The sequence below is a fragment of the Cydia pomonella genome, chromosome 1 (genome assembly GCF_033807575.1).
Source record: "Cydia pomonella isolate Wapato2018A chromosome 1, ilCydPomo1, whole genome shotgun sequence".
In the NCBI taxonomy this organism is placed as follows: Eukaryota; Metazoa; Arthropoda; class Insecta; order Lepidoptera; family Tortricidae; genus Cydia; species Cydia pomonella.
In genome coordinates, this window is record NC_084703.1 from 45,684,040 (window position 1) to 45,699,392 (window position 15,353).

The 15,353-nt window shown below is 36.4% G+C and overlaps 1 protein-coding gene across 1 annotated transcript in view; it reads left to right on the top strand.

Moving 5' to 3' along the window:
* LOC133525002 (neurogenic locus Notch protein) overlaps positions 1-13,302 on the top strand; it is a 178,134-nt gene extending 164,832 nt beyond the window's left edge. Inside the window, exons 27-33 of the mRNA XM_061861189.1 lie at positions 449-596; positions 1,576-1,687; positions 2,633-2,749; positions 4,292-4,406; positions 4,962-5,084; positions 6,273-6,380; positions 8,007-13,302. Coding sequence (XP_061717173.1) covers positions 449-596; positions 1,576-1,687; positions 2,633-2,749; positions 4,292-4,406; positions 4,962-5,084; positions 6,273-6,380; positions 8,007-8,200 — 917 coding nt within the window. The 3' untranslated portion in view covers positions 8,201-13,302. The remainder of the gene's footprint in view (positions 1-448; positions 597-1,575; positions 1,688-2,632; positions 2,750-4,291; positions 4,407-4,961; positions 5,085-6,272; positions 6,381-8,006) is intronic.
* Positions 13,303-15,353: the final 2,051 nt, after the last annotated feature.

Here is a 15,353-nt window from a genome sequence, read left to right on the forward strand (position 1 = left end):
TACAACTAAATCTAATACTATGAGGGCGTTCTATAAAGTGACGTTTCGCTGTAATCTTTACGGCAATGACTTCACTATTTTTGTTGGTGGTATTAAGAGTAACACAAACATTTCGAGAAATATTTTTTCTCAAACTTGCAATGAAATGTTGACATGACTTCAAATTAGGTCCGGAAATACTACATATCCAGTGCGATGAGTGAACACACCTGTAAGGCAACCTTCTTTTGTTTTTAAACGTGGAATTGTGACAAAACTTCTTGGCATTCAACCATCAAATAGCAGTAATAGTAGTTTTTAGCTCTGTAAACCGACGAATAAAACAAACCGACTACATTTTTTATAGCTACTTGGCCTGCAACCCTTCATTACCTGGCCTCTAGTAATTTACTAGTGCGTTGTCCCACACTGTATTTTCTCTGTATATATTCATGTGTTTCTCCCACAGAATCCCCAAACCCACATCCACAGCTGATCAGCCAGCCGACGGTGATCAGCTCTGCCAAGGGCAAGCCGAAGAAGCCGCGCGCCAAGGCCGGCCCCGAGAGCCCCCAGGAATACGACAACAACAACCTGCAGCACTCACAGATCAGACGGTCAGTAGATAACCTAGTCAAAAGATATTCGGCAAATACATGGTGCCCGTGTGTATTGCGAGACATTTTAACAGTATATTCCTAATCATATTTAAAGACTAAAATGTCTTATAAACTTTTTTGGAATTAGTCTAATTTCAGAGTTAAAACCACTTATAAAAGAAAACATCTTTTTATTGTTTCTTAGTGCAAAACGCCTTTTTAATTGCGATGTTGCCACCCATAGTGGCAACATCGCCTTGTCCAAATATATAATATAATATTGATAGATGCCAAAAAGTGACAAGTAAAACTTCGCAAAAATTAGATTTTACAAAAAAAAAGTTCAAATTCTTTTTCAGTTACAGTTTTATAAATAGCGTTTACGTTTTATGTAAAAATCGTTGTGCAATTGACCTAAACTCATATAACATTTTTTCCTTCTTTTGGCCTCAGATATGCGTGCATAAAATCTCTCGGGTTCCTCATGGGCACCTTGTATATGAATTGTTTATAAAATGATGTTGACGATTTCAAGTTATGTTCCATTTTACTCATACGCAGCTACTCCATTGTATCCAAACAATGCGAGTTACTATCGGGAGCGTTCACGAACTGTAGACGGCAACACAGAAGCTCCCTATTCATTAGCGCGAAGCATTATGTCATGTTTCCATTTTTAGATTTAACCTGCAGATCCTATGCAGAATAGAGCCAGCATCAAGTGTAAGCGGCATCTGCTTAGAAACGTAAATTGTTTTCGCTTTCGATCCAGGTCACTAGATGGCAGACCCTCCAATGCGCATGGTCTCTATAATTTTGCGAGTTATGTCCTGTCATTTCAAGCATTTTGATAGATTTTGACTTACACGAATAGATACTTATTATGGCAGTCTTGTGCTGAAGACAAGCATGCATTAGCATTACTCGACCGATCTGCCAATTAGTTAATCCTATCATTGAGGGTTGAGCGTTTAACAATATTGTTTGTACCTTACAGAAAGCCCAGTGTGAAGAAAAACAACAAGAAAGTAGCGCAGGAGGTCCCACAGAGCGTGGAGAGCCTCGGCTCCAGCCTCAGCCCAGTAGAGTCGCCGCTTCAAAATTTACAGGTTAGTTGTAAGGTCCGCAAAACAGACATGTGTTTACCAAAGTTTACAAGCTATTTCTTTCTTAGGCTATTTCTACTGTAAGAGTAGGGCCACGCGGGTGCCATTGTAGGTAAAATCCGACGCACGAGCCCGCCAGTTAGCGTTGCTCATACTGTTTTTCGTTAACCCGCTTACTCGCTCCGTGCAACCGCGTCAGCTAGCGGACGCCCTTATTTCGTCATATCAAGCAAGTATGCAGTTGTAAAGAAAATTTAAAATAGAAATGGATTGTCAAAAAAAACTTTGTAGCTACAGTCAATTTACAGCCATGATGCATGATTAAAACTTATAAAACGCTATTTGACTTTGATCCTTACTTCCTTCTTTCACTGATATGTGTTAAGTTTGTTAAATATCAAAAAGTGGCGCCAACTTACCGGGCATCATTGGCTAAAGGTAGTGGCGCCATCTCTCGAAACGATTCTGACATTTGGCCATTGATCTATAGATGGCGCCACTTTATCAGTCACAAATTAAAAGTTTTAATCACGTGTCCAAAGATGGCAGTAAATTTACTGTGGCTACAAAGTTTTATTTAACAATCCACCTATATTTAAAATTCTCTTTGGTAGTTGGTAGAATAAAATAAACGTAGATGCAGCTACACAAATGCACTTCTCTTAACACATTCACTGCCAGACAAAAAACGGCGCACTACCCCAGAAACCGGTGGTCTATAGCTGCATACAAAACAACCCGCCCAACGGGTTGTCCGGCATCTGAACAAAGTTCACGAGCGCCCACCAGGTGGGTTCCCGACAGTGAATGTGTTAATGGGTAGAATGCATTCGTAAATAAGTGCCTGCATATCTGTATAAGTCACATTTTGGTGATAAATCCAACAACTAGTTCGACAGTATAGGGTCATGTAGGCCCACAAAGTTTAACTGTTATATATTATTTAAGGATTTGCCGTCACCGTACGACGCGACGTCTTTGTACTCGAACGCGATGGCGCAGTTCGCCGGCATTGAGCAGCTGATGACGCACAAGCAGCCGCCAAGCTACGAGGACTGCGTTAAGGTATGTACAGAATGCGAGGCACCTCTGAGCAAGTAGTCGCGCATAGAGTGCTTTGTGAACGGTTCAACGGTACAGATATACGCGTAACCATACGTAACATGTTGGTATTAGATGCGATGACGCACAAGTAGCTTGGCAGCTACGAGGACTGCGTAGGCGAAGGTATGTACAGAATGCGAGACTTAACCTACACCGAGGCACCTTTAGACAAATGACTTGTGCTCTGTGAATCGTTTTCAACGCTGCTACATATATGCAACGTCTTTGTAAGTACTAAAGTAATAAAACCAAAAATATAAATTTTTCTTATTTAATAATGATATCGAATAATTCCCTTTTAGGGTAAAAATAGAGATATTTATCTTGAATAGCAATTGAGTTACCGGTATTGAATTTCTTCAAACATTACAGCATAGTAATAATATGAAAAAGTTCGTTAAATATCTACTCCAAAGGCTGCAAAATAATATGGAAATCTACCTAACACTTCTGTATTTGTACAGTCACGTCTTAAATATCGATACGAGCAAAGTCCCAAAAATATGTATAAACGATCTTATTGCCCATTAACCTCTTCGTCGTGGCGTGTGGGCACGAAATGTTCTAACTTTATATCAAGTATCAATTGTAAGAAAGAATGAATAATGATTGCAAATAAAATTTAGATTAGGAATATTTTAAACCCCTATTTTTTTAACCCTATCCGGGTCCTGGTAGTTATGGTACCTAGCTTGCATTAATTCAATTCAATATATATTTATTTCAGACTAAATTACAGTCCATATTTGTTAGTTAAGTACAGTAAAACCTACTTATATCTATGTTAGTTAATCCTAATTCTATCTTAATAATACCTTATTTACAATCATTGGGCATTGGAGTATGCAACGATGCCCAATGTCGTCTCCTATTGCTGCTAAGAAACTGTTAGCGCTGCCTTGCACGCGACACATCTGGGAGGCTACTCGTTTGCGCATTATTGCATAAGAATCATCCATGAGGGCCTCAGCAAACATGCGCTGCAAAAACGCGGCAACCCCAACACCATTCTATATCCGTTATTGAACTGGACACGCAAGGCTCTGTAAGCTTTCTTGGTATAGTTAATCCATAGGCGGCTCGTATAGAACGACTGGCAATAGGGAGCGTGCATGAAGGAGGCAGCACAGGAGCCGTCAGATTTTTGGCGCGAGGCGTAAATGTGATGTTTATTGTTCCGATGTAGCCCACAAGGTGGCAGAACCTACCTATGCACAGGAAAACATGTGACGTGTAAATATACATGTTTATGGTTCTGATTCAGGCCACAAGATGGCAGACCCTCCAACGCGCACGGTTCCTATAAGATCTGCTTCTGTTTAACCTCCGCCGTACAACGTTAATCTAAAATTAAGTTGCATGTGTCGACTATATCTATTTGGTTGCAAATAAACATTGAAATTGAAGTCAATGGCGGCGAAAGGGTTAAGGTAACTATATTTGTAGACGTCTCGTATGTTTGTGTGTCACAATTTTGTATATGAAGTATGTGTTTGCCCACAGACGGGTCAGTCGCTGCAGCAGTCGTACGGCGGCGGCGCGCCCACCCTGTCGCCACCCTACTCCAACCACTCGCCGACCCACAGCAACCACACCACCTCGCCGCACGCCTATATCGGTGAGTAATTTTTTTTTAATACTATGTCGGTGGCAAACAAGCATACAGCCCGCCTGATAGTAAGCAGTCTCCGTAGCCTATGTACGCCTGCAGACGGGTTACATGCGCGTTGCCGACCCTAACACTCCACACCCTCGTTGAGCTCTGGCAACCTTACTTACAGGCAGGAACACAACACTAGGTAGAGTCTAGTGCTATTTGGCTGAAGGTACTTGCCCAGTTGGGCTCTGCTCTAGATCTGGAATGACATCCGCTGTGCTGTGCCCTACCACACAGAGCGAGATGACATTTACAGTGCCTATACCTCTCTTTTGGACGTAGTTTAAGGACGCACCCGGGTCTGACTTTATTTTGAGGGACCCACCGATTACCAATTTGCCGGACGATATCGGCTATGAATATGAATTCGTCAGTCATTTTGGTTTTGGAACGTGGCGTGGTATTGAATTCGGAACTGTTACGTTACGTTACGTTACGGCTATTTACGTTTCATTGCCTTTTGCAAGGTCTAAAGATATTTTTAAATTAAAACTTGTTTACGTCCATACATCACAGGTTCGCCCTCGCCCGGCAAGTCGCGGCCATCTTTGCCCACGTCGCCGGCCCACATGGCGGCCCTGCGCCATTCACACCAGCACCAACTCGACGCGGCAGCTTATTCTGCTCTCGCGCATTTAAGTGAGTAATCTGTAAACCATATCGGTGGCTTACCAGTATCCGTCTGTCTCTTGAGAATACCTCTGTATCTACGTCATCTCATTTTAAGTCGCTCGCTGCTGACCTACCTCGCGTATTTAAGAGTTTTATTATATTATACTGGCTAATAATACATCGGGGTTTTTGGTGCGGGATAGAAATAAACAGATATATACCACTTATGTATTTTGACCTCTGATATGCTTTAACTCTGACCAAAAGATGCACTCTGTACAGCAACATTGATAAAAAAATGTGTACAAAAACCTTTAGGAAACAAAAAATACAAACTTAACCCTTAAATGCATGATTTTTTCTTTTTGCCTGAAATTAATATAACGTGTTGTATAATTGTTTACTGATTCTGGGAAAAATAATAATTAAATAATAAAACATCGACTTTACTGCTAAATCAGTGTTAGAATTTACATAGGCTAAATCATATTTATGTAAATATATAATTTTCAGTAAGAGATATATGAAAAATCTTATTACTATCAGAAACGTATACTACTTGTGATATACCAATGATAATGATTTGAAATATAAAATAATTGCAAACCCCGAAAAAAATCGCCTAAATCACATAATAAAAATTACCAACTTTTCTAGATTTTCCAAATTTTCTGCTATTTCGTATTTCATCGTCTTAGCGTGGGGACTATAGCCCGAGCCCTCTCGCACATGAGAGGCCTGTGCCCAGCAGTGGGACGTATTTACGCTGTTTTTTTTTATTCGTCTTAAAACTAATGTAATTTTTTAAAACGAAAATACTGCGCCGATTTGAATAAAACATCTGTACCCCTAGTGTAACTTTGATCGACATCATAACGTGACGAACGCGTTTGCGTTAAGTCTCATTTTGTATAGGATTTTGAGTTTCCAAAACGTCCCGCTTGGCGCGCTCTTTCGAAATCCAATACAAAATGAGACTAAACGCAAACGCGTACGTCACGTTTGGAAATCGAATTTATTTACACTAGGGGTACTGAAAGTGTATTCATTTACGATCAAAATAACAATAAAGGACTAAAGTTATGATTATATTTTTAAAATCTGTAAGCTGTCTAACGCTTTGTAGACGTTTGGCAACACTATGCATTTGAGGGTTAAGAAACAAATGTGGTTACAAACTGCTTCGAAATGTTAAACGCAACAATGTTGATACAGGTGCCACGTCGCAGCACAACGCGCAGCTCCAGGCGGTGATGACGCACGCCGCCGCGCTGGGCCAGGTGCAGGGCGCGCAGCACCCGGCTATCACTAACATTATGTCAGGTAACTATCTTCCTGTAAGATAAAAAGATCACTCGTACTAGACAGGGCTCGAAAAATCAACTCCGCAGCCATCCCATCAAACTGACCAAGTCTAAAATGATGTCACATGTAGGATCTAAAGTATACAACAAGCTCCCAGCGGAGATAAAAATGCGGTGAGTGCACAAAAATTAAAAAAAAATTAAGATAATGGCGCTTGGGCTACTCTTTTTACGATATTAAAGATATTTTTGACCTTCCTAATAATGTATAAATGCAATTTAATAATATTTTTTGTAATGTATCTAATTTAATAATTTAAGTGTAGAATTGACATTATATATCGGAATATTTTAATTAATTGGAATGCTACTGATAAAATTATTAATAAATGACTATGACTATGATATAAAACCTGGCTGCTTAATCACTGCTTTTACAGCGTTAGTGATTATATTAATCATAATAATGATGTAGATCATAATTAGTGGTACAATATAATGTTAGGCATCATATTATGATTTTCTTTTAATGTTTATTACTCTAATTTTGTATACATATATGTAAATAATTTCTCTAGTTGTCAAATTGGCCATTGTTATGTATTATTTAATGTTAAATTAAGGTAAATTAAGAACATGCTTATTTAATGTATTATAACTTCACAATGTATTTGCATGCTGTTTGCATACAGCTGGGAAAGGTGAAACTATTGTATTTACACTAAGACATGTACACTACCCTTTTCTGCAAATAAACTTTTTTTATTTATATTTATTTATTATTTATTTATTTAAATATGTATATAACTCCTCTATACAGGATGTAACAAAAATAGTGGAGATCCGTTTAAGAACATATTGGGTATTGTGTTTTTAATAGGAAAAAGTAGAAGAATAATATTTTTGGCGCTATAAAAACTTTTTTTTTAGGCTGGTCTTCCGAGTCGGCCAACTCTCCACACAGAGGCAAAAAATATGTGTCTAAAATTATTTCCTCTACTTTTTCTAATCGGAACAGATACCGAATATATCAAACAGATTCCCACTATTTTTGTTACACGTTGTATATTATTGAAAACGAATCGCTATAAACTAAATTTATTTGTATAATTTGTTAAGTCTTGTGTAAATTGGTTGAATTATGACAATGATTACTATCTGTATTATACTCGTACGAAGCTGTGCTGGTCGCTAGCCCGCTCCTACGAACCAGTAGAAACGGCCCGCGAGCGTTGAGATACTTATATCTAAGGAAGGGCCTTACGGGCAATAAGAATGGGGCCAGTACAGCGGTGTCACGCACACGAATTCGAGCCAATCGTGCAGTCTAACGCCGTAACGCGATTAGTTGATGAGTTCGCAACTAGTTACGTTAGACTGCACGATTGGCTCGAATCGTGAGTGACACCGCCGAACTAACACCATAATTACAATTAGTACCTCTAAGGCTCGTCCTTAGGTATATTTGCGCACGCTTAGGCGTATTTGGATACTCCTTCGCAATAGCATATGAAATTGGTAGTCGATATCAAGCGCAAAAATACATTACCAGAAAAAAAAGTTGGCTAGGGACACATGTTTATCAACTGACTTTTAGATTTGTTAAACCTTTATTATGAACGCCACAATTTTTTTATTTTCCAAGGACTATACGGTGGCTGGGGCATAGGCGACACGTTCCCGACGCCATCGCCCGAGTCGCCCGACCATTGGTCGACGCCGTCACCGCAGACGCCGCTCACGCAATCCCCGCACTCGGATTGGTCGGATCGCGCCGCGCTCTCGCCCAATGACATGCAGCAAACGAACAAGGGCGCCACTGAAGCTATCTACATCTAAACGATACTTTTGTAGGTAAATCTTGGATTTGGAAGCTGAATTTAGAAAATCGGTGACATTACAATGCGGTTCAAAAATATGTTGGTAATAACTTTTTACGGGTGTTTATCTTACTAACACTTTTTTTTACAAAAGGTATCAAAAAATTAAAACTATAACCATTTCAATAACTGAAATAAATAAAATGTATTATCTTCAAAATATTCTCTTTTGACTTCGACTCACAAACATTTGTTAAAATTATTAAAATTATCAACATATAATCTTTTTCAAACGCGAAGCGACTGACACATGTCAAAAATCAATTATAAGGCTGTGACAATGCAAATTAGAAACGATTTTTAAGATACTCGATTAAATCCGCAAATGGCAATAATCGATTTTATTGAGGATGATTTCTATTTTTAAGTAAACATGCCTTCACAATAGGAAATATTACGCGAGACTGCGTAGGGGGCGCCACTACCACAATCCATCACAATGTGAGGGTCTACCGCGAAATAAGAAATCATAATTTCCGTTATCTAACCTCTATCACTCTTGCATATTTGAGCGATAAAGAGACAGATAACTAAATTTCGATTTTCGCGTTTTCAGGTAGGCTCTTTGTAAACAAACCGCCTTGATGTATCAATGTCATATTTTATAATCTATGAAAATTTGATAAAATACAGTTTAAGGCACAGTATGTATAAGTTAGTCTATGGTTTAAGATATGCTAGTGCTGCACTCTGGCGGCAGAACATTGCAGTAATACTTCTATTGGACGCGGCTGAAACGATTTGACACGAGCAGAATCGATTCGGTCTATAAGTAGAGTCATATTCTATTCCAATTGAGTTCCGTTTTACGTAACTCAACGATATTACATAATTATTTTTTATTTTTATAATACCATATACATTTTGATGGTTTGTGTCTATTATAATGAGATATTCTAAGCTACGAAGATTTTTTGTCCTATTGGGATTAATTATTTGTTAAAAAAAAAGGATTTGTCTGAAACGTCAATGGCATGGAATGAAAAAAAAATACCCTTTCCGTTTGAAAAAGATTGTAATACAAAATATTGTCAACGTACGTTTGGACCAGCATATAATGGCTTGAAAAAGATTCCATCACAATTTCTACTACAAATACTTCGATTGTAATATGTTGTGCAAAGGTATACCGATTTACAATACGTATGTATTTTTTTATAACGTACATCAATGCAGTGAAATATTCGGACTTCCTATTCAGTAGCGAATGTCTTTAGAAGAAATATCTTATTGGATAAGATTTATCTACAATAATGACTGAATGTTATGTTATAGATTTAACAGATATATTAAAAACATATGTTTAAGGATTGATTGTAAGACTGTAGTGTTGATGGACATCTTTCGGACCAAAAAGAATTAAATTTAAATTGACCGTTAGCATGAGGTCGCTTGATTAAGCGTATTTTAGTTCGAACTAAAATACTGCCTTATTTTTTGTTCCATTTTTTTATTATAATTTTTTTCTTAAATACACGGGCCGCTTCGAAGAATGATGATAAGTTCTCATTTAGATATCGTTTGTATGTCGTATAATTGACAGAAGCAGCTCGATTCGGGCAACCAATGTCACTTTGACATTAGAAATATCGTAGATAGATCTTATTGGGATCACAGCGGAATCGAAAAAAAAACGTCAATTTTTACATGTCTTTTAGTTATCGATCTTTTAAAAATCTTTCCAACGTGTCTTAATCATTCTTCAAATCGGGCCGACATTTTCTAAAGTGTGTAATATTTTACTTTACTAACTCTTCTATTTCTTTTCTTGATGAAACAAAAGTGAGATATTTTTACTCACTAAAAGCGACTTCATATTGACGGGTATACCACAAACTTGTTTTTTAAACTAAAACCATTAAAAGAACTATGATGCTTTCTGTAATATATTCATACATACAAGGTAACAATATGCATTTACATAAAAACTACAGTAATAAATACAGAGTAATTCATGAGACGTGAGCAGGACTACAGCCTACACAATCAGTAAATGTTAATGAATCGTTCACCATCATATTTAAGTAAAACAATCACGCTTTTTATCTGTTATTTAACTTTTTCTTAAGGACAAATTTGATTATCTACAATCATGGACACCCTACAACACTTAATTAACAAAGATAAAACCTCTTTAACCGTTATGACAGCACTTTGATTATGAAGAAAATAAAATGTCACACTTGAGTGAGATACGATTTTATAAAAGTAACCAGACTCCGAGGACATTCAATTTGTCACTTCTTATGGATAAAACAAAGAGGGTGACCATAAATATCGTAAATAAAATTAAACTCTTTCTTTTTAACAGTAAAAATTAAATTAACGTTAATCTCACAAATACTGGTACGAAACAGTTGCTGATAATTTACCGAATATGCAGGCTTGATCCTGCTCACGTCTCCTGAATCATCCTGTATACAGTTTTAAACAGGGGCCCATTTCTCGAACGATATTAGTCTAATATTATTAGCAGACATAGAAGTTTTTGTGGCAAAATAGTGATTGACAAAATCAAATATCGACATGTCTATTATCGATGTTACCCGTTATAGATATTTTAACACTGTATAAAAAGATAGCTACCGCGAAATACACAACACGTTCGACATCTTCTTTGATACACCCATTGGTAGTTTTCTTACTTTTTGACACTGTATTCTACAGTTTACGTTTTTATTTTTAAATACTTAATATATGTAATAAATAAATTATGAAGCTTAGAATAAATTTAAGAGTAGAAAAATTACTGTCTTGGGTGAGCCTTGAACTCACGGCCTCTGGATGGTCGGATTTGTAATTGATTTGCATTCTTGAAATTTCCCGGTAAATTACAGCAAGTAGAAATTACATTATTCAATTATTAATCTATGACTGATTTATTAATGTTATTATTTTATTTGTCGATGTTTCATTTTCTCATGCACTAGTTTTTGCCACAAAAACTTCTGTCTGATTATTAGCCCAATACCGTTCGAGAAATGGGCCCCTGGTCTCATATCCAAGTAAAAGTTTGTGGTAATTGCAGTCAACAGTGGTGTAATCTCATGGTGTGTACCTCTAGCAGGTTGATCTGTTTAGCCATGACTCGGTGTAATAAAATTGCTTATGTGCCTCGACGATTTTTCGATGTATTTTTGCTTCAAAAAAGCATTTGCCTTTAGGTGCGTGTCAAACTTGTTCGGGCTTTTAAGCTTAATGAACCCCTATGGTGCCTATGGATTATTGATACACTTTTAAGGTCCTTATAATTTTTATTCACTTAGTAAAAATGCTGGTCAAATTTAAATGTTAATGCATTTTCATATCAATATGTCGCAAAAATACATCGTAGGTCATGACTAAATCATGTTTCATACAATTGTTGTGTTATTAAATGTTTTAATGTACTTGTTTTAATTAAACCGTGTTTTCATTCATTAATCTAAAGGATAAATGAACAAAAAAAAGTGTATTTTTCGCTATTGAGGATTATGCATAGCGAAGTGGACGAAAATTATTTATGTGTGATTCCTTAGTATAAACACTAGTAGTTTAAATGTATGTAGCGCGTATGTTTTTAATTCGTTTTTAAGTTATTTTAAGTGGAAATTGTAAGGTGAGTCGAGATCGTCGTTTTCTGATTTTATTTTGATATTTTTTACGGAATTTTATTGGTAATTGTAAAAATCCAAGCTTTGCTGAGTTGGGGTACGCGGGCTCGTATTTCTCTCATAATGTCAGGATGGCCGTGTCGAACGCATGTTTTTTTAAATCGCTTTAAATTATCATTGGCAAAGTCCTGTCGATTTTAGCACCATATGAAACGGCCGATCTCGATCTCAGCATTATAATTGAATAAAAGACGTTTACACAGTTCGGAACCATTCCATGTTTGCTTCCATTGTCCGCCATTTTGTGAAGAGGTGGCTTCATTCGTACATCACTAGATCGGGTTCGAGTTAGCATTTTACTCGTTGAGATTATTATTTATTGTTTTAATTTATTTTCTAAATCGTAACGCGAGAGCGTGGGGCTCACGACACTGCCAATTTCGTTTTTCCCGACCACCTCTTGTCTATGGTGTTTCCAACGTAGTTAATTACGGTTAGATCTCATCATTCCATTTTGCTTTAAAAAGAATTAAATTTTGTTTAACACGGGACCACTGATGCTCAATTTTGTTAGAAAATAAAAATCCGCGTTATTTTGTAATATATTTTACTGTATTTTAATAAGTTTATGAAACTTCAGACACAGTTGATGTAAATAAACATTCTTTAAACGATTGAGAAAATGATCTTCGTAATTTACTTAGTTTATATTTTGTAGATGATAGTTTTGATATTTTGTGTCATCTTCAGTGCCAATGTGCAAGGAATGGGAATGCCAAGCCGGTTGTAGACGGTTAAAATATGGGAAGTTTAGTGATAAATGTGTATTACTAGTTACAGTAATAAGTACATAATACGTGCTTCCTTTTGCATTCTCTATGAATTAGATAATAAAATGCCTAGCTTCTATTAAGTACAAAATTCTGTAGATATTCTCGATTTTTACAGGCATGGACTTGTTCTCATTTCATTACGAATTTCATTGGTATTTTTCAAGATAGGTGCTTTGTTTTTTAAATTATAAAAACCATAAGTTTAGAATATTTTTTGCCCCCCTCTTTTTACTTGACTGAAGAAGAAGAAAAGGGCGTTTTTGGATATTTAGCGCATCTTTGATCAAGTTTGGACCAAGAGAACTCCTCTATTGGCCTATTATTTTACATATATTTTCCTATGAAATGTTTAAGTTCCGCTTCAGTTTTTACATTATTGTATTATTTTTATTTAAATGCGTGGATTTGGGCACAATGCATGTATAACATTCAATCCCGTGCCTTCGGTAGTATAATTATACTAAGCAATGTAATTTAAATGAAAAGTAGACTAAGAGCATTTTAGTTCTAGTTTTGTAAATACATTCTATCATTATTTTTATGAAATGCATTTCTTTGTAAGAATTTGAAGTTTTCTATGATTCAAATTTCAAATGTTTTCTCCCTTACTGACAATAAACGAATAAATTTATAAAGTATTTTTTTTCCAACAATACCATTTATATTTATGTTAGTTCCCTATTATGGAAGGAAGTATCCGACAAAAAACCATAAATAGGTGGCGCTACAATACCTAGAATACTTGAGAAAATAATCTAATCATAAACAGCGCACTTCACTCCGTCAATAACTAACGCCTAGGTTCTTAGCTGTTCTAGCGCTACTATGGAGAGATTTGGAACTATTATATAGCTGACAGCTGGACACTTGCAACAATTCTGCCTAAGGAGTTTCTATTCCTTGCCTTTACCTTCCATATTCCCTATTTAGTCCCCTAGGGTTTGCAAAATGAAAGGCAAGAATTTAAACTTTCATACAATTGACATATGTTAAGTGCAGGCATAGATCGTGCCATTCACGAAGACGCGAGCCTTGACTCTTATTGTCATGTTATTAAAGGTTAGATTTGACAAATCTGCGCGTCATCGTGGATGGCACGAACTATACAATAAAGCCGCCAGGAAGTCGACAATATCGTACACGTAGCCGATTTACAATTAAAAAAAACCTGTCATACCTACCTGTGACCATATCCATCATATCTGCTCTGCTCTTTATTCATAGTGGGAATAAATGCTAATATTGAATATGTTGTGATTGGAAATATTGAATATAACTAGTTGGATACATGTTTCAAATATTGGATACAATTAATTGGAAATATATTTCAAATACAGATACGTTTATTTCATTACTTTTTACAGCAATTCATAGGTACAAATATGTATTAGGTAGGTAAGTAGTCCATCTTAGGTACAAAGTGTAGGAAGTGTAAGTGTGTGTGTAAATATTGAATAGAATCAAGCATGACTCTTACCAGGACGCTCAGGATCCAGCCCGAGGCTTCTGTCACTACGTTTTCTATGTGATCGGTGATCATCAGGGCCCGTACATGCCGTTGACGGAAAAATGACGACACGCTACATAGAGTATGATTCCAATTAGTTTTCTCGCAATAATTAATTGTTTGTTAACTGATATAGATATACTTGACACTCAGTACAGAAACGTCTAACTAACTTTCATCTTACTGTCACGCAACAAAATATAGTAAAACCCCTAGAATGGAACAGGCACCAGTAATGGGATGGTATAGACAAATCATGTAAAACAAGTATTTACCATCAGTTTATAAACGGTTCCAACATTTTACCATAAACAAGAGCCAAAGAGCTGCTTAAGTTTTTTCAGGGATATTTGTTAGTTTGGAAACGAATGACGCCATACATCCCATGACTGGAGCAAAAAACCATAGTTTTAATTGGTTAATTATATTGAAACCAATTGCAGTAGCTTTTATTCAATACATAGAAAACATGGAGGGCGAATTGGACATTCAACTTTTAAAGCATAAAGCGGTAGGAATTTTACAGATGTCAGTGAAATATCAAAAATACTAAAAAATTGCTCTTAAATGTTCCATGATTGGTGTTAACCCTTTACCAGGCTAAGGGATACATATTTCCCACATGCGGCTCTTCAAACATGTGTTCTATTTTCGATGAGTAAGACTGACATTCGATTGTCATTTTTGAACTGTCAGCCTGGTGGTAAAGGGTTAACATAATAGATTGTTTCATCAAAATTTGTACTGTTAGAGTCTGTTCGGAAAGAGAAGAGTCGTGGAATGTATGGGGCCCAATACATTCCACGTCTCTTCTCTTTCCGAACAGACTCTATAAAGTGCCGTTTTTACGTCAACGGCATGAAATGTACGGGCAAGGGTGATCACTTCATGCTTTCAATTATCGTTTCAATATAAGTCCTAGCCTAAGTCCTACTTTAATTGGTATTTTTATAATTATCTACAATTGAATATAACTCATTACAATTTATAATTTCGAGTACTGGCTAGATCTATTTAGATTTTTTTTTATATTGGAATGCTTGGCCAACTGGATAGGACTAATTGGTAATATTGAATAGAATAGAACTAATTCTAATTGTATTTCAAGAACTGGGTAGATGTAAATATTCCTTATTAGTCTTATTTGAATAAGAAAGAATAAGGAGTATAGAATACGCA